The sequence below is a fragment of the Myxocyprinus asiaticus genome, chromosome 44 (genome assembly GCF_019703515.2).
Source record: "Myxocyprinus asiaticus isolate MX2 ecotype Aquarium Trade chromosome 44, UBuf_Myxa_2, whole genome shotgun sequence".
NCBI classification, from domain to species: domain Eukaryota; kingdom Metazoa; phylum Chordata; class Actinopteri; order Cypriniformes; family Catostomidae; genus Myxocyprinus; species Myxocyprinus asiaticus.
In genome coordinates this window covers 18947022-18971011 of record NC_059387.1, presented here as the reverse complement: position 1 = coordinate 18971011, position 23990 = coordinate 18947022, and the positions used below count along the sequence as shown (strand labels likewise).

General features: G+C 38.2%; 2 protein-coding genes across 2 annotated transcripts; both read right to left on the bottom strand.

The window, feature by feature from the left end:
• Window positions 1-14: 14 nt before the first annotated feature.
• Window positions 15-16611, bottom strand: LOC127434185 (histone-lysine N-methyltransferase EZH2). Its single transcript, XM_051686741.1, has 20 exons — window positions 16269-16611; window positions 14748-14871; window positions 14435-14563; window positions 13955-14074; window positions 13748-13868; window positions 13399-13578; window positions 12867-12969; window positions 12592-12755; window positions 12350-12447; window positions 11763-12000; window positions 11260-11429; window positions 3774-3868; window positions 3631-3671; window positions 3362-3487; window positions 2765-2943; window positions 2060-2155; window positions 1893-1974; window positions 1726-1806; window positions 1374-1458; window positions 15-1208 (listed from the first exon to the last, which is right to left on the bottom strand). Exons 2-20 carry the CDS (start codon window positions 14862-14864, stop codon window positions 1148-1150), a joined length of 2286 nt encoding a protein of 761 aa, XP_051542701.1. The 5' UTR covers window positions 14865-14871; window positions 16269-16611; the 3' UTR covers window positions 15-1147.
• Window positions 16612-18553: 1942 nt separating this feature from the next.
• On the bottom strand, window positions 18554-23978 carry LOC127434186 (protein disulfide-isomerase A4-like). Its single transcript, XM_051686742.1, has 10 exons — window positions 23682-23978; window positions 23231-23387; window positions 22941-23146; window positions 22615-22753; window positions 21658-21863; window positions 21408-21566; window positions 20159-20310; window positions 19904-20060; window positions 19542-19775; window positions 18554-19192 (listed from the first exon to the last, which is right to left on the bottom strand). Exons 1-10 carry the CDS (start codon window positions 23767-23769, stop codon window positions 18777-18779), a joined length of 1914 nt encoding a protein of 637 aa, XP_051542702.1. The 5' UTR covers window positions 23770-23978; the 3' UTR covers window positions 18554-18776.
• Between the last annotated feature and the right edge of the window lie 12 nt (window positions 23979-23990).

The following is a 23990-nucleotide window of genomic DNA, read 5'->3' as shown; positions in this document are numbered from 1 at the left end:
ATTACAGCAGACAATTGATTTCAATGTTTATTTTAAATTCCTGTAAACAATTAAACAGCACCTTATAATCAGAAACATGGAGATGGAGTGGTCAAAAACCCACAGAAAATAAAGCATAAACAAGATTGATCGATAGGTTCAGTGGAGAAAAATGACAAAAAGCATTAACTAACTCCTAAATATTCCCTATTCAAATCACAGCAAAGATATTATCAATAAATTAATAAAACTGGTTTACACTGATAAAATAAATAGGGACCTTAAGAGAACAGCTTAAGTCAAGCATGGTATTATTGCTTTGATTCTTATAACATCCCACAGTCAGAATGAATTAATTTTTTTTCACTTAACATGAAGAGCACCTTAAACCAATCTCGCTACCTTTAGTGATGTCTAGTTCAGAGCTGCAATGGTCTCAATAGACTTTGTGAAACAATTCAGGATAATATTGAAGAATGAAGAGCTACCCGATTCCATTTAAAACTCTGTTCATGCATACACTGAGTACACTGTTCAACAATTTTATAGGAAATCTAATTCAAGAAACTATTCAGTTTTTTTACATTTCAAGGCACCACAATAGTATGATACTGAGTCTGCACCCTCTCATAATTCACCATTGTGTTTACAGCAATTGTGCATCGGCACTCAAGAAAATGCATTAAATACCTCTGCACTAAGTTTCTTGAGATGACATGCAAAACAGTGAAAGTGGCTTTGGTTTTCCACAACGAACAAAACCTTCAAAAGTAGCTGGAGTTTGTGTGATAACGTGTTAGAAACATACAGCCTGTAAATAAAATTGGTCCAAAAGTATAAAGAATAAATTGTCAAAATAACTTAAAGCAAATGGGGGGGAGGGGGTGGTACTATGATCCAGAGTACAAAACAACGGTCCATTATTAAATGGATTGTTTCAACTGTAAACATGACAATGTTCAAGTTACTATCAAAAAGTAATCCCAGAGTAAGCCTGTTGGTCAAGTAAAAAAAAAAGTCTTGAAAATATCACTGTAAAAAAAAAAAAAAAAAATTTCAAATAGATGCCCTTGTCCTATAAAACCCGGTTTCTAAGCTGTTTTGGAGATGTATGTGGAGAGAGAATTCCTGAAGAATGTAAGGCAATTGTTCAAGGAGGTAGATGGCTTCATGGAATTTCCATTTCACGTTCAATGCCCACATATTTTAGAGCATCGGCTTGACTGTATCTGAAAGGGATATGAAATTATATTTAGGTTTTTAAGCAACATCACCTTTAATAAACTAAGGCAAACCAGCCTTACACACCCAATTAAATGAATTAAAGCCATTTAACCATTTTTGCCACAATTCCGTTTGAAGTAATAGGTCAAAGAGATTATAGCATTTTCTACCTGTAGTCAAAGAACAGTTCCTCTCCAGTCTGTATGGCTCTCTTGGCAAATATGCCAATTCTGTGATCTCCATTAACCATCATGACTGTGGGGGCAGAGAAGAACAGATCATGAGTTTAAATTTTACACACACTCTCTCTTCAGCTTCAGTCACCATTTACTTGTATGGAAAAAAGATGCTCTGAAAATGAATGATGACTTAAGTTAACATTCTGCCAAACATATTTTATGTTCCACAGAAGAAAGTCATACAGGTTTGGAACATGAGTGTGAGGGAATAAAAAGATATTTTCATTTTTGAGTGAACTACCCCTTTTAGACCATTTCCTGCACAGCATTCGAAATTATTTACCTTTTGCATAGCAATTGGGGTTCACGGAGTGGTTGGCAAACCTAATCTTGTTTCCTTTCCTAGTTGCATCAACAACAAAGTCTGTGGGTGAAAGGTGAGAGGTTGTCAGCCAGTGAGAGAGCATGTGTTCAGTGCAGTAAAACGAGTTTGAGAAATAATTGAGTCACCATTATTTAGGTTGAACAGGAAGCTGCACATGTATTTGTCATAGACCTTGCCTCTGCGGTCTGCCTCATCCTGGGAGATGATCTATCAGGTAAAAAAACAGAAATGCATCATATTAGAAGGAAAGCAAATCTGAACTCTGACTGTAATAAACAATAAATCTTCTCACCTCCCCACAGTACTCAGAAATGAACTCATTTTTCTGAACAGGCTCTTTGATGAAGATGCCCCACCCAGCCACATCAGATGGAGCCAGTAGCAAGTGCTAAAAGAAAAGTGTAAAATGGCATACATAAAAAAGGAGGGGGTATTACAATTAATCATCAGAGTTCTCACATTGGTCCCTTGAATTTCAATAATTTTCCTTAAGAATTCTTTTGTTATTACTAGAGAGAGATTTTTAAAAACCATTCAAAATCACATTGATTTTCTAATGGATCATACAGACTGAATATGCCTCGATTTACTGAAAAGATCTGACTCAAAAGAAAATTCACTCACAAATCATACTAAATAACTATGGTTTTACTCTACACAAGAGCGTTACTTAGCCGATTAAGATGAGAAAAACTCTACTCTCGATTGAAAAAGCTGATTTAATTATTCATAAAAAATAAAACAGATATACAAATAAAAATCACTGATATTTCCAAGACAGAGGGAGCCTTGAATAATTCACAACAAATAACATTTTAGAAATACAAATGCAATATGTTAATAGACACTTACCAGTAATAACAACGTGTTCGCACAGTCTGTGCATGTTTTGCTAATTGGTAACAATGTGGATTTTTCATTTTTCAAATTCCTGTTGCTAATTTTCACAAAACCTCCACATGCATCTTGATGCTGAGACATGACATAATAAATGTACCTTCTTGGCTCCTCTCTGGATGCTGCAGTTCTTGCAGGAGACATTTTTACTGTCCCAGTGATCTGCTGCCCCACAGGTAAGGCACAGGTCAGGGTCACACTCCCGTACGGCCAGGTAACAGGGGCACTGCTTGGTGTTACATTGAGCCTTACAGCGGCAACCTGGAAACCGGTTCTGACCTGCACATGCATGACCGTTTTTAAATGAAACACCGCTGTTATGCATGGTGTTTCCTGTTAATTAACTAAAGTTATATATTAACTTTACAACATTCATGAGGGCTTACAACATTTTCATGTTAAGTTGTCATTGTAGCTCACAGAAGTCTATAATCACACACTAAACAAGTACCAATCATTTAAATCCTGGAGCATTGTGTGCAAAATATCTTCTATATAAAAAAATAAAAAAAATTTTTTAAATGCAAGGCAAAATTAGATGCTTTCAGCTCACCATCTCAACGCTCTCCATGTTTATGGAGTAAGAAGCATTAATTTTTTTTGTTTTCTCTTTCCAAACCCAAGCCATGTATTAATTCAGTGTTTTTCTTTAAGCTGGGTGTCACATTAAGGTTGCATGCTTGGCTGATGTACTTACATTCTGAGCTGCACTGGCAGAACTTCTCACAGAAGTTTTGGGCAGTGACACAGGGGCAAGAACTGTCACATGGTTGGCGTGGGTGGTCACATGGCTGGTAGTTGTACACATGATTGGAGGAGCCATCTGTGAGCAGAAAGTTAATGCGAGTAATGCACACTTTTGCATTCTTACCTAACCTTCACAATTGAGAGCTTATTTCATTTAAGCCAAGATTACAGTTAGAGCTCAAGACTTTATCATTCTGCAAACTTTCATAAGATACAAACCTTTCTTTAGTTGAATTTTTCGACAATGAGTGGCCCACAACCTAGAACAAGAGCCCAAGAAGGCAAACAGGTTAGACATGACTAACGCCATTTATACTGCATTTGTTGAAAGTGAAACAAAAGTGGCCTCCTTTTTGACATACCGGTGTTTCCTCTTTTTCTTCCTTTGAGGAGTGTTTTCATCCACTGCAGGTGCACGTGCGATGATGCTGGATTCTTTTACCCTGAATTCATAAACCTAACAGATCCCAAAACAGAACAACCCTCTTAAAACCTGAATTCACTGATATCAACTAGATACAAGTTCTTATTTATGCCTTTCATAATAGCCAAGAAAGGGAGTTAGAGTACGTTTGTTATTTCCATTTTCTTTTCTAGGAAAGTTTGTTGACTCCCACTTTAGGAATTAGCAAACACACATTCAAAATGGTCTTAACATTGCTTATCAGTAAAACAGGGAAGGCTTAATGCAAGTTTAAAGTACTCGAGGCATGTTTTCCACATATATATCACATTAAAACTGATTTATGTACCATTAAATAAATTGAGCACAATCCAATATCGGTCAACCTCTAATTTGTATCTGTGTTTGAAGTGCAGGTACTGTGTACTCACCGGTACGCAGTACCTGCACTTCTTTAATTCAGTCAACAGAATACTGGCAGTTTTTCTTGCATACCACCACTTCTCAGGGTCTCCCAGTACGATGTAATGTTTTTATTTAATGTAAATCAGTGATACGATGAGGCCTGCCAGTCACTTTTATCTGGCCATCCAAATGATTTTGATGAAACTGAGGTAAATATCAGAGCGCTCTCTGCGCAAAACTCAGCAGTGAGTTTAGCAACACTCAACGTGTGCAGCAGTGGTGGTCATCAAGTGTTCCATGGTCCAGTTCCAGTTAGCTTTTTATTCTCCATTTTTTTCTTTAGTGCTCATAGAAAGATTATGTGAAGTGTCACTGAACTTGCCTATGCATATATCCTGTGTGTCAGCGTTCACATTCCTGAACATCATATCAGTTTGTTCACCATTCCTAATGATTATCTGCACAAGTATCTGGCTCTTGTGTGCAAAATCACAATATGAGCAGGACAGGAAAAGGCTAATTTCCCCTCATTGAAGGAGAGGATTCAAACAGTCTAGGGTTGCTGAAACCAAAATTTTGGCTTCGGTACGATACCAGCCCTGGTACCTCGGTATCGATACGAAATCGATACTATAATCAACAAATAAAAAGCCTCAGATTTTTTAGGAAATTACACAGAAAATGACTTGATTAAAAGAACTGCATGAAGTCTCACAGATACAGATTATTAGTTTTCCGTTTTTATTTTTCTGGATTACATGTTAAATGTTTTAATGAAATGTTATGTTCAAATGGTGTTTAATCAAATTGAAACATACAGCTGTAATCAAATAAAAATATAATATTTTTTTGTTTTGGTAAAATAAAATGCTGCACAACAGAGCTTCACAGTATTAATGAAAATATTAACATTAATGCGTGTGTGTGAAGCAGATGACACCTCTTGTTCATTCTGTAGTGTGCAACGCATGTGATTGTATATTATTTAACTAAATTACATCCTTCTGCTGTTTAATTATCACATTTGGCCATACCCAGAGGTTTGCAGATTTGATTCATAGTGTGTAACTTTTAACTTTAAAGGCACTTTAACTTTGAAATACACAGGGGACTCTTATTTTGAAATGCTTGCGCTTCACTGCTTCCAGCTGCTCGTTCAAACAAATAAGGGATATAAAACCTGCACTCATTATTACCAATTAAAAGTAAACATTGTCATATTTCATCAACACTACATCATCATCAACAGTTGATCTTTAGTGATAGTTTGTCATAAATTTCCGATATAGCCTAATGATTGTGAACTGCTCTGCAACAGCTGAAAACACTCACAAGCCCCTGCGTGTTTGGAGAAAATACAACAGTGCCACGTTTTCACTCTGAAGGATGCAGCGCAGGCATTTATTTAAATAAATCATATTCTTTTGAAGTTTGATAATCACATTAGTTCATATCACGATTCCTGTTTTCCTCCCCAAAATGTAAGACCTCTTTAAATAAAAATTAAGACTTTTGTTGTATCATTTAAGATATTTAAGACTTTTTATGACCTTACATTTTGGAAAACTCAATTTAAGACATTTTAAGTCTTAAGGATCCACAGGAACCCTGGTATTTACATTTCTTGTTTGGCTTGTTTATTTTGTGTTTGGTGGAGTAAGTGTTGAGTGTAGACCATGGAATCTGATATTGAATCCTTCCTCAATCCGACCACAGAACAATTTGATAAATTCTGCAAAGATGATTTACTGCAAATTGCTGAAATCTTGAGAATTCCTGTTCAATCTTTGGCTGTGAAACAAATAATTAAATCTAAACTGTTCACCAAATTGGTGGAGTTCAAAATATTTTCAGAAGAGCCGCAGTTAGTGAGGCTGACAAAGGTGAGGCTTTGGAGGGTGGCACATCTAAAGAAAAGGGTCCGGCTGCCAGTCCTCCAATGCCTGAATCCGATACCAATTTGGCACTGAAATTGAAAGAGATAGAGTTGCAAATCAAACGGCAAGAGCATGATACACGTTTGTTGCATTTGCACAAATTGGAGCCAATTCATAGGGAGCAGGAAAGAGAACGTGTAGCGCGTACCGCAGTTCCGCCTCCCTCCGCTCCTACCCATGCCGGTGTCTCTACTTCTGCCCAGCCTGGCATAGACCATGCACCTGACGGTGCTTCTGTTCCCTTTGATCCTAGCAGGTATATTAAACTTGTCCCTCCATTCAGAGAGTCTGAAGTCGATGCTTATTTTGTTGCATTTGAGCGAATTGCTGCAAAACTGAATTGGCCAAAAGATATGTGGGTGTTAATGTTACAGAGCAGCCTAGTTGGCAAAGTGCAGGAGGTGTGTTCTGCCCTTCCTCTCGAAGATTCCCTTGATTATGACCTTGTTAAAGCTGCGGTTCTCAGAGTCTATGAGCTGGTTCCTGAGGCCTATAGACAAGAATTTCATGGTTACAGCAAAACAGCCAAACAGACATTTGTTGTTCGCTCGTGATGAGAGCTTTATTAGAAAAGTGGTGTGCTGCTTCCAAAACCGCAATATTCAAACAACTCCTAGAACTGGTCCTGTTAGAAGATTTCAAAACCTGCCTGCCTGATGTCTGGTGATGCATTTGAATGAACAAAAAGTAGCCTCAATTTTTGCTGCTGCTGTGTTAGCAGATGAATATGTCCTTAGGCATAGGATTGTGTTCTCTCCTGCTGCGCGTCAGAGTGAGCGTGTTGATGTTTTTCCACGAGGCGAAAAACCTTGTGTTTAATCGTTTGCCTAAACGTGAGCACCATCCGACTCAATGCAAGGATGAGTCTAAATGCGTTTGTTTTTACTGCCTTGATCCCAGTCACTTAATTTCTGACTGCAAGGCATGGAAAAAAAAAAAATGCAGCCTCTAAAACTAAAAGCATTGCGAATGCTGTTTTTCAGTCCTGTGCCTAGTGTGGAGGATCATGATTTGTCTGATTCCTCTGTGTTTGGTCCCTTTCAATTGAAGGGTAGTGTTTCCATTTCCCCTAAATCCGCTGTAAAACCTCTCAATTCTAAGAGGCATAGCGCAATCATTTCTTCTTGAGAATACCATGCTCCTTTCAAGTAAGACACAAAGGAACTGATGTATTAATTTGTGGCATTGAACTGGGCTGTGTTAAGGTTCCAATCCATACAGTGTTCTTAAACTCTGACCTGGTCTCTGGGCCAGTGAAGGTGGGTGTGCGCTCAACTGCCGGTGGAGGGAGTGAGCCTCATCCTTGGAAATGATCTAGCAGGTGGCAGAGTATTTCCTTACCCAATTGTTACTGAATCTCCTGTATGCGAGGCAGACATGCCCAGGTGTTTCCCCTCTGCGTTTCCAGTGTGCGCAGTTAAGCGCTTCAAGGCGCACAAGTGTGAAGATGTGATTGAACTATCTGATTCTTTTCTCACTTCCTCAGATCCCACTGTTGAGCTCTGTCTATCTGTAGACAGCAGTGTTGTGGAAGCTGACCTTGGTTCTACCGTTAAAGGAGACCCATCTCTGAAAGTTGGCAGGCAGAGAGCAGCTTGGTGCTGCGCAAAAGTCTGATCCCTCCTTAGTTCGCTGTGTTGAGGCTGCTGTGGAGACTGTGGATGGCGTTGATAATGTAAATGTTTGCTATTTTTGGGATATATGTGTTCTGATCTGTAAGTGGATGTCTCAAGCCCTTAAAGAGGCTGAGTTATCGGGGCCTGGGTAGCTCAGTAGTAAAATACGCTGGCTACCACTCCTGGAGTTCACTAGTTTGAATCCCAGGGCGTGCTGAGTGACTCCAGCCAGGTCTCCTAAGCAACCAAATTGGCCCGGTTAGTAGGGAGGGTAGAGTCACATGGGGTAACCGCCTCGTGGTCGCTATAATGTGGTTCGTTCTCGGTGGGGCGCATGGTGAATTGAGCGTGGTTGCCGCGGTGGATGGCGTGAAGCCTCCACACGCGCTATGTCTCCGTGGCAATGCGCTCAACAAGCCACATGATAAGATGCGCGGGTTGACGGTCTCAGACGTAGAAGCAACTGGGATTCGTCCTCCGCCACCTGGACTGAGGCGAATCACTACGTGACCATGAGAACTTAAAAAAAAAAAAAATAAATAAATAAAAAAGCACATTGGGAATTGGGCATTCCAAATTGGGAGAAAAAAAAAAAAAAAAAGGCTGAGTTGAGCCCAACTTATCAAATTGTACTACCTATTGGTTACTGTCTGCCAGTTCTCAAACTCGCCCATGACCACATTCTTCCCGGTCATTTAGGCATTAACAAAACTTTCCAGAGTGTAGCTAAGTATTTCTATTGACCTGGCTAAGAACAGCTGTCTCAAAGTACTGTCGTTCATCCCATGCATGTCAAATTGCAGGTAAACCGAATCAAGTCATTCAACCAGCCCCAGCTGCATACTTATTGTGTTGAAACCAGTAAAGATTGGGCCAATAGCCTTCCTTTGCTCCTATTTGCGATCAAAGAAACTGTTCAGGAGTCCTTGGGTTTCAGCCCTGCCGAACTAGTCTTTGGTCATACTGTTAGGGGCCTGCTGAAACTATTAAGTGAACAGTTTCTTACTGTAGACTCAACACTCACTCCTGTTAGAGTACGTGAACTCATTCCACGAATGTCTGCATCATGTTTGTGAGGTAGCGGTTTTTAAATCTAAAACCCAGTTTGACCGCAAAACTGTTGAACACTCCTTTCAACCTGGTGATTCTGAGTTAGATCTGCTCTCAATGCCTGGTTCTGCTCTTCAGTCTAAATTTACAGGACCGTATGTTGTTGAAAAGAAACTGAGTGACACAAATTATGTAATTCGCACCCCTGATCATAGGAAGAAATCACGTATCTGTCATGTTAATATGCCAAAGGCTTATCACTAAGAGATGTGACCATTCCTCCCCTGCTAAGCCTGTTACTGTTGCTGTGCTACTGTCTCCCTCCCTAGAAGACGATGAATTTGTTGCAAAGGATCTTCCTGTAAACTTAACTGATCTCCTCAGTACTTGCCAGGTATTTAAATGAGACACCTGCGTGTGAGCATGCCTTTACCATGGCCAAGGAACTCCTGTGTAATGCCCTAGTACTGGCTGCGCCTGACTTAGCTCATCCGTTTAAGTTAGAGGTTGATGCAAGCACTACTGTTGCCGGAGCAGTCCTTTTACAAGGGAGCAACACCAGTGTTGATCACCCAATTTGTTACTTTTCAAGGAAATTCTCCCAGTGCCAGCACAAGTATAGTACCATTAAAAAGGAAGCTCTTGCCACTCCAACACTTTGAAATCTACTTGGGTGGTAGTTAATTTCCAATTGTTGTGTACACTGACCATAACCCGCTTGTCTTTCTCTCCCATATGTGTAACTCGAATCAATGCTTAATGCATTGGTCTCTCATAATTCAAGAGTTCAACCTGGATATTCGCTATAGAAGGGGTGCTAAAAACATTGTTACAGATGCGCTGTCCAAAGCCCACAGTGCTGAAGACTGACAAGTGCTTGTTGTAATGAGTGATCTTTTGTAGTAGCTACAAACATTTTGTTTGTATCTTTTCATTGGGGAGGTGTTATGTTTTAAGACGTATTCAATGTGGTGTAACATTTTATCTGTTTTGGTTATGTATTTTGGGGTGAGAATGTCTAGTGTGGCATGTCTGTTTTTCCCCTTGCTTTCCTCCTCTCTCTCTTTCCTTCTCCCTTTTACTCTAATCACTACCAGGTGAGCACTAACAAGGAGTTCTCCTGATTGGTCTGTGAGCTGCTGAAGGATAAAAGCTGCTGGAAAGTTTCATTCCCATCCTCAGACATGTTGTTATACTCTCTTGACAATTTGTTGTATATCACTTGAGATTGCATTTGTGCCTATTGAGTGAACTGTTGTTAAAAGGTGTTAAAAGTTATTGTCAAGTGTGCCTTGGACTGATTACTTTGGGAGCATTTGTAGGGAGGTGCGTGCCATTTTGTTTAATATCTGTTTTCAGGTAGAAAGGGAGTTAGAGTATGTTTATGTTGTTTATTTCCATTTTCTTTTCTAGAAAAGTTAGTTGACTCCCCCTTTAGGAATTAATGAACTTTTGTTTGCCATTTTGGCCATTGCCCCCTCTTGAAGCCTTTTTGCCTCCTTTCTTATATAATGTAAAATAAATACCTTATTTTGCATTCTAAAAACTTGACTATTTGTGAGTGCTGGAACAGAAGAAGGGAACCACAACCTTGTTACGGTTTTCCCAACCTAGACTGGGACTAATCGTAACAGTTTATCACAGTCAATTTTTGGAACTACACCAATTCATGTTGCCTGAAAAAATTCAACGTGCTTTGATCCTGAAGGAAACTGCTGAATCACACATTTCTTTGCCTAACTGCCCATTGTGGATGTCGCAATCTGTGAATGAAGACCTTTTTAACAACTATGTATAATTACTACATATACATGCACGGCTAATGCAGATACAAGGAAAAAATTATTAGAGGTAAAAAAGTATATTTCTCAGTTGTTTCCAAGTCTTCACTGAACTAATGATAGATATGATGCATTAATACAGATTTGATGCTGCCGGGTTTTGACTGAGAAGCAGATCTGTAATTAAAATGATACTTAACTGTTAATGAACTATTTGCTTATGATTTCTATGCTAATAAATCTACCACACACAAAAAAAAAAAATTATAGCTAATATAATTAATAGCGAGATCTGGCAACACCGCAATTGGTATTTCATCCACCCCTTAGCGCAGAGTACTGTCATATTGAAAAGAACATTATTAACCGTTCTTTTATCTTGATCTAACCGGTTAACATTTGGAAAGGAGGCTGCGGAACTTCAGAACCAGAACAAAAAAATATAGTTTTTGCTCAGAACGAACTGAAACGAAAAACATTTCGTTTTTAGTCCTTGAGGCCTGTGACATGAAACTATATTTAATATTTGTACTTGCAAGTAATTTCTATCAGCTCTTTAAAATAGAGCAAGTATATGCAGTTTTTTACATAAAAGTAACAGGAAATGCTAATATAAAATTATCTTTAATCATAAACCTTCTTTCAAATGTGTGTACCTGTCTGCAGGTCTTTGTGCCAATGAGTCTTGCAATTGCGCAGAAGTTGTCATAATAAGTGCCGATGAGCACTCGGAACAGAGATGCCTCAGCTCCACTCCAGTCCACGTTCTCAGGAGGCTCTGAGCTCAATTTCAGCTTCACTGGAGTCTGACAGCGAGAGTTTGCCTCTGTACAACACACAAAAATCACATATTACACAACTACCAACCAACAATTTTAGCTAAGACTTTCATTAGTAACACAGTCAAACATCTTTACATGATACAACGCTTAACAGATCAATAGTTAGAAATATACTCCATCCATATTTCATTAATCTATTACTAGTGCAAATTTTCTAAAATGGCCTAAGACCTTCTTGACTACATCTATTTATTTTAGTGTCCAGGGATGATTTAAAAACTGTGCATTCAGTAAGGACTGAGCATCTGAGATGTTACTAATAAAATAAATATAAATGAGCACACCAGTGTAATATGTCACATCCTCTCAATCTATACCTGAGGAGCTGGTGGTCTCATCCTTTTTGTCATCTTCGTCTTTATCATTACAGTCATTCCCATCTGCCCCTCCCTCTCGGTCACTGTCAGTGTCTTTAGGCTCAGTGTTTAACGTTGGGGTGCTGGGTCTGCTATTGCTGTTTGGGAGTCTCCCTCTGCGTCTGCCGACTGTGCGCTTGGAAGGGGTCTTGGCACGCTCTGCAACCACACCAGCTGGGTACTCCCTAACCATGCCATCCTGAAGAGAGACAGATGTGTAAGCTCAGTATAAAATAAACAAGACCAGAACCAGATATATGAAACACTTGAGACAGATTTGCTGATTAACAGACAATGTCCTTGGACAGTCCTTGTCTTAGGAAAATCATGGATAATTTACAAACGTACTATTATACTATTACACTATTGAAATGAGCATTAACCAAGAACAATAAACTCTGTCTAAGTACTGTTCACTGTTAGATTGTGTTAAATAATGTTAATCTATACAACCTTATTGTAAAGTTTTACTGCTTAATCAAGTTTGATTTGTATCATCAGGATTGATAGTATCTTTCAATTCTGATTGGGTGAAGAAATGCACTTGCCTGAACCATATACATATAGCAATAAATGCCACATGGTTTGCTGTCCACCAAATTCTCCATGTTCTTGCGCTTGTATGTGTTTGGAGTTGCATGGAAAGCTGCAAATTAAAATAAAAAAGCATTTTACCTATTAAAAAAAAGTTCAATGTTTAATAAAAAAAAATAAAAAAAAATAAAATAAAAAGGTTCATTAAAGTGAAGCTGAATTTAAGTGTCAAGGAGTTTGTGCAATCATTGCTTACGGTGGAGGAAACAGTCGTATTTGAAGCAACGCCTGCAGAAGAGTGTGTGGAAGGAGTGCAGACTCTGCTCTCTCTGTACTGATTTAGCATTTGGCCCATCAATGTTGGGGGTGCATTCAGGTGGAAGAGCTCCTGGGAGCTGCTGCTCAGTGAGCTCTTTGTACCTGAGCAGAGAGGGGCATCAATTTATCACAATCAAAACAAAAACAAAAATTTGTATTGATGGGGAATATCTGCTGCTCAGGGTAGTGTTTTTACAGACACATCTGACATACTTTTCTTTGAGTTCTTCAGGTGAACCTTTATCAGGAAACATGGAAGAAATGGCTTCAAAGATTTTTTCAGAGGGGAACTTTTTAGATCCGTCAGTGTTGCAACCTGTTGGACAGAAAAACAAGGCAAAACAGAGTTTGTGATCAAAGGACGGATTACGTAATAAAACAAGTCATTGCATATAATACATCCAGTTGTATGTAATAAAATGCCTGTTTATAGTCAGCACTAAAGGACATGAGACAGATTTGTTTGTAAATCTACATAGATTGAACTTTACATAAAAAATTGTAACTGCTACTTGCAAACATATTCCATAATGTTGAGCAAGCCACTGGAAATCTTTTGAAGCTTTATAAACAAAGTGTGTATTTTGTGAGCTTAATACATTTTGAATTTGATTCAGTATATCTCTGTATCAAAACAATGAATGCACACTTATTTATTACAAATAAAATACATCTCCAAACTATTTAAGGTAATTAGTACATTAACACAAAGTCTCTGCTCAGGCTTAATTTAATCTCTCTTTACTCTCAGAATTAAGCTGGTCCTTGTGAGAGTCTTCAGTGTCATCTTTTCCATCACAGAGTTCCATCTTCTCCAATTTGCAATCGTGCTGATCCTCATCTTCATCATCTTCCTCGTTGTCACTGTACTGATTGAGCGCATTCACTAGTTCCACAAAGATCTCATCATTTATAAAGCCACACTCTGCACACAGAACAGAAAATTGGAAATCAATGTCCCATTTCAAGAGAACATGCACTCAAAGTAACTGAGGAAACGTTAGTTCTGCTTAAAGGGATAATTGCTTTCAAAGTTTATAATTTTGCTTTTAGAGTTTATGAAGGAAGAATCTATTTAAATTCTAACCCCTGACCTCTATCTCCATGGACTTTTCCATCATAGTTTTTAATAAGCTCTTCAATGAAGGTGCCATCTTGATCAAGGATTTCATCACCCATGTAAGGGATGTTGTGCAATACTGTTTCATCTTCAACCTAAAACAGAATACAACATTTAAAGAATGCTTTGCTTTTAATACTTGTATTTCTCCAACACATGCATAAATAGAATTTGGTTTTACCATAAAGTTTTGCTGGAGTGGCGACCATGAGTACATAACAGGCACAGACGCCACAGCATTCAGTGTTTTTAGAGGAATGACTTGTCTGGAAAACTCTGAGAAGCCACTGTCAACAGTGCACTGCAAAATGATCGAGATGTGTTACATTTCAATGAGAGATGACATCCCATAACACAGATAGAAAATGAGTCATATGATGTACCACAATCTTTTTTGAGAGGTAACATTACTAAATCAAGAGTAACATATACCATGGAGAATAATGACCCATATACTTATATAGCCCATGAGGCTGGGCACAAGGAAACACATAGGATTTGAGAACTTGCATGTAAAATAATAAACACAAAAAGGCATTCTCATTAAGTATGGAAAAAAGGGGATAAAAATATGACATTAAATAAACTGACAAAAGCTCTGATGACATTAAAAATGCATACTAATGCATTCTGGGAGAATCTCAATTAGATGTGTTCAAACCTCTCTGGTCCCACGCAAGGAGCTTACAGGTGTCATAATGTGAACAGGTTGTATCCGTCTCAGTTTCCATTCTTGGTTCAATATGTCTGTGCGTTCCAAGATCTTCTGTCTGTTGGAGCTGAACATGCTCTGTACAACAAGAAAATACATTTTAATGTGAAATCGTCCTAGAGTCAGGTAGGCAACAGGGTTGTTTTCCAAGTTCTCAAAGGCCCTTAGTGTCCTCCAATGGGGGATAAACAATATAACAAAGTCAAATTCTAACAACTGTGTATGGGCAGCTTTATCTCTGCTGTATTAGCCCTTGGATCACCTTGACCTCATCTGCCCTCCTAAAACGTTTGAGCTGCCGCAGTCGCATGTACTCAGACTTCACACGTCTCCTCCAGCAAACCGGACCCTTCTCCGATTTCCTCCCAGTCAATCCCATGGTTTCCCTATAGACATTTACAGTATGGTTTTACATTTCATGGTATACATATATAGAAACATACAACTTGGTTATACTGTACAGAAAGGTCCAGAGGATAAACACTGTCTTGTCCTGGAATAATAGTAAAATACAGCAAATGCATACATGTAAATCACACAGACACACAGGAAAAGGCAGCTGTTTATAGATGCATATGGCAGATCTACTCTCTCACCATATGGTTTAAAGTAATAAAAGGGAATAACAATTTAAATGAATGAATCTATAATAGAGTGTAAAAGGCAACTCTGCTGTTGTCACGATTATCTAACATTCTGTGGATATGTGGGCTGAATATGTAACCGAGCAGCTGAGTCAGGAGGTGACATGCTAGACAGTGACAAAGTGTGACTTGTAAGTTCACAGGTTTCCCCCTCCGACAGCAATTTTTCCCCAATGTCTGCTCAGCATCATTTCCAAACCATGTAGTTACTCTGCAAGTAGTAACAAATTCTGATTTCAAATCAAGGCACACGAATGTCCTTCTTTATCCATGAATACACTTTCTGTGATCCAAATGAAAAGCTTGGCCATTACATTTGCTAAATCTGTATCATCAAAGCTGGACTCTACATGTTTTTACGGGTGTTGTAGTGACAGGTGTATGAACTCATTGGCGCCCCTACTGGTGTAATGCAACACTGCAGCAACTTCACACTGAAACAAAACCTTAAAAAATGATCAAATACTAATTATTCAAATTAACATAAGAACAGAAGGTCAAGCAGTAATGACAATAAACTAATAAAAGATTATAAACGCACAGGGGATCAGATGCACACACATTGAATGAATCTACATGCTTGGAATTGTACGCCACTTTACATGTATATGGGTATTGCAGTATCGTTTACATACAAACTTAAAGAATGTGATGTTACAACAAACTTTGAAAAGAAACCGCGAATGCAAAATATATTCCCACTTGTCAATCCGATTTGCTGCGACACTGAATTGTAACAGACTGACGTTCTAAACTGGAATGTTTACTGATCATAGAATGCGTAAAGTTCTGCGTCAGTCTGTCCCGCATTCCTTCAGTTACTGCAGATTTCGCGAAAATCTTAACCGAACCACTGAAGGACAACAAGACTGTAAAGAAGTCCTCGTTAAGTGCATGGTGTTTGAGTGAAATAACTACATACAACACTTATTGTGTGATTTCATAACAGTATATTAACTTCATCATGACCTGTCAGCAGAAAACTACATGTATCACATGATTTCTAAACGGTTTATAATCTAACTTAACATGATTGATGTCTTGCCAATGTTTGAATTTGAAGTTGACTAGTTAGCTAGGTTGTCTCAATGTGGTTTTCGAAAATATCACTGATTCAACAGTCTTCCTCTGGTGCCTACCTGCAAGAGACTAGTCCACATTAAATCAAGTGACTTTTTTCGTCAGTGCCGTCACCAGTTAAAGATGATCGGTTAACTAAGCTAGCTAACTCAGCTAGCTCGCGGGAAAAGGTCCTTTCACCCCCGCACGTCCGCGTTACCAATACCGGCGAGCCTCGATAAACAAAAGACAATCGATTCTTTCGCCTCTGTATCTTCAAGTATTAGTTTTGTCAGGCGTCTTTCCCTCTTGTGGGCGGCAGACTGTAACCGAATTTGAAATAAATTCGAAATGCATATAAATATTCAATATTTCCGTTTCTTCAAACATTCAAACCCGCTCAGTCTGTCGTTTACACTCAGAATTCACCGCCCACATCGCGCACTGCAGAACCAACGAGCGCCAAACAGATGAACCAATCACAACTAGCTGTATTCGAAACGTTCAATGTAAACTGGTCCGATTGGTTAGGTATTTTCAGGGACTCGGCCAATCGGATGCGTGACTGCAGTGGGGGACCGGGAGCGGGGGCCATGTGAAGAAGTTCTCTTTGTTCTTGATTTTTAGCGAATACAATTTTTTAAACTGATAAATCGGCGCGCTATTTGATAGTCAATCCTCGGATTTTTATAACTGTCACGAATCATGTCAGCCCATTATTAAAGTGTTTTCGGGTTTTTTATACAGTATGGTGCGAATATTTAGGTTTCGATTTATTTCTTTTAGTAAATTAGAACAAAAAGCATGCTCAGCGTTGTTGCTAATACTGGAAGTAAACAGTTCCATATGACCAGTAGGTCGACACAGTAAACATGTCAATCTATTTTAGCACTGAACTGTGCCACTTCCTGTGGACTATTTGGACTTGGGTCAACCGGTTCGTTAAGTACCGCCCACTCCAATAGAATCTCTCAACGAGGGCGATGACATCAGCACACAATTCCTTACTCCTGCCAAAAAAAACAAAAACAATTAGCCGGATACTGCATCAATCCTTAAAAAAAAATTGAAACATGGGGTATTAGTTAAAGGGATAGTTCACCCAAAAATGAAAATTCTGATCATTTACTCACACTGAACACCAAATGAACAGATTTTTAAACGAATATCTTATCTCAGAATATACTGGCTCTGTCCATACTGCAGGGAAATACAGTTATACCCAGAAAAGAGACCAGTATGAACAATGAAAGTTGAAGTTTCAATCAACTGAGAGAGTTTACTGAAGACAAAGTTCTCCACATTTCCAAAGGCAAAAGACAGAAATAGAAAATGAGTTGAGGATCTAACCTCAAACTAACTTAGATTACAGAAACAACAGTAATTACTGTATAGGCATATGCAAATGAATTGACGCCATCTCTTATGAGTACAGAGATCGGATAGGTGAACAGTACAGATTATTCTAGAAACATGTTCTGTTTAACTACGTGAACGCAATCATTCAAAAGATTATATTTTTAAAACACAAAGTCAAGTTGGTAAGCAGAAATGGGTCAGAGGTGAGTCTTCTCGAGATAAACTGGTGTCCAGTTCCTCTAGTCACATGATTCTCAAAATTACAAACAATCCTACCAATGACATCATTAGACAGAACACAACATAGGCTATCTTTTATCTCAAGGAGGATTCAGACCTCAATGCCTTATCCAGCTGATCACCAAGGAAACTTCTTATGTAAAGATTTAAAGTGAAACAGGAGTTATATTTTGATCCGTTCTCACCCAAAATAGATTTCATTGCTTTGAGACTTTATGTGCCTCAAAGTTTTGGTCACCATTCACTTGCATTGTATGGACCTACAGAGCGGAGATATTCTTCTAAAAGTCTTTGTTTGTATTCTGCAGAAGAAAGTCTTGAAAGTTGAAATGAGAGAATTTTCATTTTTGGGTGACCTATCCCTTTAACCCACTCAATGGCCCAAGAAAAGGTCATTATTTAACATGATGTCTGTTTTATGTCTGAAATCAGACCAAAAGCTTAACACTATGTACGTAAGTGTCTCAATTGTAGTTTCTGTTGCATGCTCTTAAAAATGTAAATTTATAAAGGTTGACTTCACAATTCAAGTTCACGTAATAAAAAGAAAAAAAAGTTACATCTGCAATATAAAATCTAGTTGTTTTTTTATGCTCTCAGCACTCAGAAAAACCAGAGCTTTATTTCCCAAAAGCATTGTAAGCTTAAGTTGATTGTAGAGACCATTAGCGCCAGTGGATTCTATGATCTATTTAGGCTTACGATGCTTTTGGGTAACGCAGTCCAGTGTGATTAAGTCAATGATTAAACAACCACTCCATTTTCATTTTTACATTTTTTTATTTAAAAGACTTTGGAAAGAAACCACATAAACAGTGCTTGGTTTGGAATGAAAATACTGAATGTTTTGATCCCAGAAACAAAAGATAGTACAAAAGCCAAAAATAAATCAAAACATCCTTTTTCTTCTGAAGGTCACTGACCCCTCCAGAACACTTCCATTCTTGGGAAACTGCATTTGTATATAGTTCATTGTTTCTCTAAATCTCTTAGAGCTCATCTTTTTTGTGTGATAATTTTGTGGCATGTTGTTCCACAAATTTGCTCAGTTCCTCGACATCCCTTTTATCTCCAGCAAATTTGACTGGGCTCTGCTTCTTGTTGCTGGGAGCAAAGTAGATTGTAGGGAAACCCTCTACTTTATAACTGTCATGAGGCACATCATTAGCAGTGGCATCCATTTTGGCAATGACAAGATTCTTCTCATTCTTGTATTTCTTTCCGAGGGCGTTGTAATCGGGCTCCAGTTTTTTACAGTGGCCACACCATGGTGCATAGAACTCAATAAGGACGTCTTTCTTTGTATCCATGACAATGTCGTCAAAAGTTTTGCCCACCACAACCTTCACTGGTCCTTTGTTGCTTTTAGGAATAGGCTGAGACTTTACAACAGGTTTCAGCTTTCCTATCAAAGAAGAAAAGATGTGTAGTCATTGAATTTTACTTTGTAGTGACAAAAAGCAATGCACTCTTCATAACAATGCAAGGCCGGTACTCAACACTTACATTTTTAGCACAGCATTTCTAAAATCTTCAAGTGATACACCGTACAGGCTTAAAATAAGCTAAAGATTTGTCTATGCTAATGGATTTTCTAAAATATTTAAGAAAACAATTTCTGATGCAATATATGAGGCTTTAAGATGTGCAGCTATAACTAGTGCTTCTGCATGTTCTGAATCTGATGCAATACCTGAAATAAATATATTTATGGAAATATGATAAATGTTCATTTTCACACAGAATAGGTATACCTTTTTTGAAGGCCACGATAAAGCTCCGGAGCACATCCGTGTCAAACTCCTCTGGCTCCATGGCATATTTCTTTCCACCCTCACCAAGGATGCCAACATTCACCTCCTCTCCACTTTCACTCAGTCCAAGGTTCTTGAGTTCATCAGCATAGTCTTCCTCATCCGCAATGGCAAAGGTGTACTCAGGGAAGTCCTTTGCAACTTCAAGAACTTTGCTCCTCCAAAACTGTGTGGCTGCATGGTAAACATTTTGGCATCAGTGATGCACAAATGCAAACAAAATCAATTTGCATAGTCAGCTACAAATATTACACATATTCTTTTTACAAAGTTCAAAGTACAGCCAATGATTTGATACGTACCAACTCTGTAGTCAAAACTGAAGTCTACTCCATAATACACAACCACAAGAGGTCGCTTGGTGTATCTCTTTGCATCATTGCTCTGTTTTCTGTGTCCAACCAATGGCAGTATGTGTTTCTTCAAGAAATCTTGCACTTCTGAAGCAAGTGTGGAATCCTTTAGGAAAAATGAAGAGGAAAATGTTTACGTTAACTTACAAACAATGTTGTGCTTCTTGTTCTACAAGGATCTCAGTTAAAGATTTAAAAACATACCTTAATTGTTAGTGTATGAGATGCTGGTTCATATTTTGACCTAAACTTCTCAGGCTGAAGCATGACAACTTGCCCAGAAGAAGCTTTGAGGAATTTTGCAACTTCATTATTGAATGTATGCATAAATTTGTAGTCTTCTCGCAGGGAGTTACCTACAGAGAGAATGAGAGAGTGAACAGATAGTTGGCAAAAAGTTTGTCAGTTGGCAACTTGATAAAATCTTAAGATTAACTATATATTTTTTTAGAATTTACATATTTTGCCCACTCTTACACCATATGGTGAATTAAACATAGTAAATATTGAAAGAGTAAACAAATGAGTAGTTTCAGTCATGGTATACTGTGTATGAATGTGTAAAATACAGCTATTGCTTCCGTCGCTTATTACCTCATGACTTTAGAACAAAGATATAATCAACACGAACAGAGGTGCAGTTTCCAGTTTTATGTTCTCTCTTTCCACACCGATAATTACTCTGTTGTTGTAGAATAAAACCACCTCTTTGCATGGTGCTGACACTTAAGTCATTACTATGGCAACCGATGCATACAAATTCTAAACACACACACACACACACACACACACACACTATATTTTTCACAAAAACTTTTGCTCGGTTATTTTATACATTCTGCTTTTAGTGTATCAGTAGGAATTATCATTTTAGATTTTAACATTCCCTTTGCAAACAGAATTGAACAGAAAAACAAGAAGCCCTATAACAGATGATACAACCCTCACAGAACCCAGATCCCAACATCGAGTCAGTCTGGGATTACATGAAGAGACAGAAGTAATTGAGACAGCCTAAATAGATAGAAGAACTGTGGTGAATTCTCCAAGAAGCTTAGAACATCCTATCTGCCAACAACTAAGATAAAAATGTGTCCAAATGTACAGTACCAGGAGAATTGGTTTTTAAGGCAAAGGTTGACACACCAAATATTGATTTAGCTTTTTTTATATATGTTTACTAGTCTTTGTATGATGTTAATTGACAAATGAAAACTATTTATTCATTATTTTTGAAGACAATTTGCAACATTTTTCACAAGCGCATAAAACTTTTGCACAGGACTGTATATACACGTATATTGATTACATCATCTGAACAAACGGATCCGATTTCCTTCCTTGCTAAATGACAGCGTGGTCAGTCCTAAAGAATGTATTTGAAAAACAATTGTGTGCATTGTTAAAGCCATAGAGGAAGAGGACTTTATAAAGACATGATTATACTACTCACATGCTTCTTGATAGAACTCGTATGCAGAATCTTCTTCACTGGAGAAAACTCCAACAATCACAGCATCATCTCCATCTCTAAGGAGCTCCTGAACTTGTTTCAGTGTCTGTACTTGCTTTGATGGAGAACCCGCCTGGTCTGTCATGTAATCAACAATACCTAAACCAAAAGGATGAACAGACTGTAATTTTCTGGTTCCCAACAGCACCAAATACATATGATGACCTAGAATCGCTGCCGACTGACTTACCAAACTTCTCCCGGGGTCCATTGTAGTCAAAAGCCTTTCCCTTTCTGAAGATTTTAAGTGTTGGGTAGCCAGAAACTTCAAACCTGGAAGCTAATTCAGTCTCCGCAATGGCATCAATTTTAGCCAGTGGAATAGGAGGTGTGCGATTGCGAAGCTCCTTAGCTGCCTTCTCATACTCAGGTGCAAGTCTTTTACAGTGGCCACACCTGTTAGAATTTAAAACACACTGCATTCTTAGTGCTACTATGAAAGCTCCTATGAAAGAGTTTTGTGCAAAGATATTACATAAACTATTAGCACAAACACACAATCACACCACCTTAAAAGAATAGTTCACCCAAAAATGAAAATTCTCATCATTTACTCACCCTCAAGGTGTGACTTTTTCTTCTGCTGAAGAAAAAGATAAAGATTTTAAGAACATCTCAGCTCTGTACGTCCATACAATGCAAGTGAACGGTAGACAAAATCTGAAGCTCCAAAAAGCACATTAAGGCATCATAAAAGTAATCCCACTCCAGTAGTTTAATCAATGTCTTTAGAAGCGATATGATAGGTTTGGGTGAGAAAAGATCAATATTTAAGTGCTTTTTTACAATAAATTCTCCTCCCTGCACAGTAGGTGGCGATATGCATGAAGAATGCGAAACACCAAAAAGAAGAAAGTGAAAGTGGAGATTTATAGTAAAAAAAAAAAAATGACTTAAATATTGATCCATTTCTCAACCACACCACTTCTGTGTGCCTTTGTGCTTTTTGAGCTTCAAAGTTCTGGCCACCATTCACTTGCATTGTATGGACCTAGAGAGATTCTTCTAAAAATCTTAGTTTTTTGTTCTCCAGGAAAATGAAAGTTTTAAACATCTGGGATGGCATGAGGGTGAGTGATTGAGGAGAGAATTTTTATTTTAAGGGGACCTATTCATTAAAAAAAATTAAATCTAAAAGGATACAAACCAGGGTGCGTAGAACTCCACCAAAATTATGTCTGCATTGTTCACCACATCATCAAAGTTATCCTTAGTCAGTACTAGGGTAGCCTCTGGGGGAGGTTTCCAGTCTGGGTGGGAAATTTCTTTAACTCGTTCCACAATGGCTGCAAAATGAAAGTCATAACTACACTGATTATATCATTTGATACTAATAAGCACATACTTTCCAATTCAAAGCAAACTGAAAGACTTGAACTTGAAAAGGAAAGACTTTCAAAGTAAAAAAAAAAAAAAAACAGTAATTCAAATAAATCTTAAACTTATTTTACATATAGGCTTAAATGCACTCACCCCTCTCACTTCGGTCTCCATCATAGTCCACTGGCTCTCCCTTTTTAAGAATTTTGATGGTGGGATATCCAGACACTTCAAACCTACTGCCAAGAGCACTGGCCTTCGTGGCATCAACCTTTGCCACAGGAATCGGTGGGTCATTCTCTTTGAGCGTCTGAGCAATTTTCTCATACTCAGGAGCAAACTGCTTGCAGTGGCCACACCTGAAAAGTTACCTTTGCATTATTAAGATCGTTGACAGTTGGCTGTGACGTGTCTTCCATTGATGTGGAAGGAAGGAAACTTACCATGGTGCATAGAACTCCACCAGCACAGTGTCTTTACCTTCCATGAAGGTGTCAAAGTTTTCATCTGTCAGTACGAGCACCCCATTCTCCTCTTCTACATCAGTGTCATCTGCATCATCTTCATCATTGTCATCTTCTTTGCTGTGATCTGTTGAATCTGAAATGTTGTTTTTCACAATGCAATATCACAAATAGGACCTAGCTAAATAAGTATGTTTTACAATTACTATACATAATGGCATATTATACATTATTATTAAATTTATATTTTATAATTAGTTTGCAAATTATAATATATATACACACACACGTTTCAGAAAAACAATATATTCTAGCATGCATCAGTGCAAACACTGCATCAAGCTAGCTAGCAGCTGCATACTACCGTCACGGGGTTTGAATGTACCAAAACACTAATAAAACGTCAGCAACACGCAAAGGGAAATCTTACCACCCTCGGCAAACTCTTCACATCGGCTGGGCAATATGAAGTGTGTCACTCCGAGCAGCAGAATCAAAAGAAGTGTTATCTTCCTCATTATATCTGATTTTCACGCCTCCTTTCGTTAGATTAGTAAATTAAATCAGATGCAAGCACTGCTACTGGCAGTCAAAGTTATATAAATACAGTGATATTTATGATAACGTTTTCATTAATTGACTTGGCACAGGTGATTGTAGGTCATGCTTTCCCTCTAAATGTATTTTTCTGACTTCGCGTCCTCACTCCTGTACTTGAACTTGTCTGACTTGCCACGCT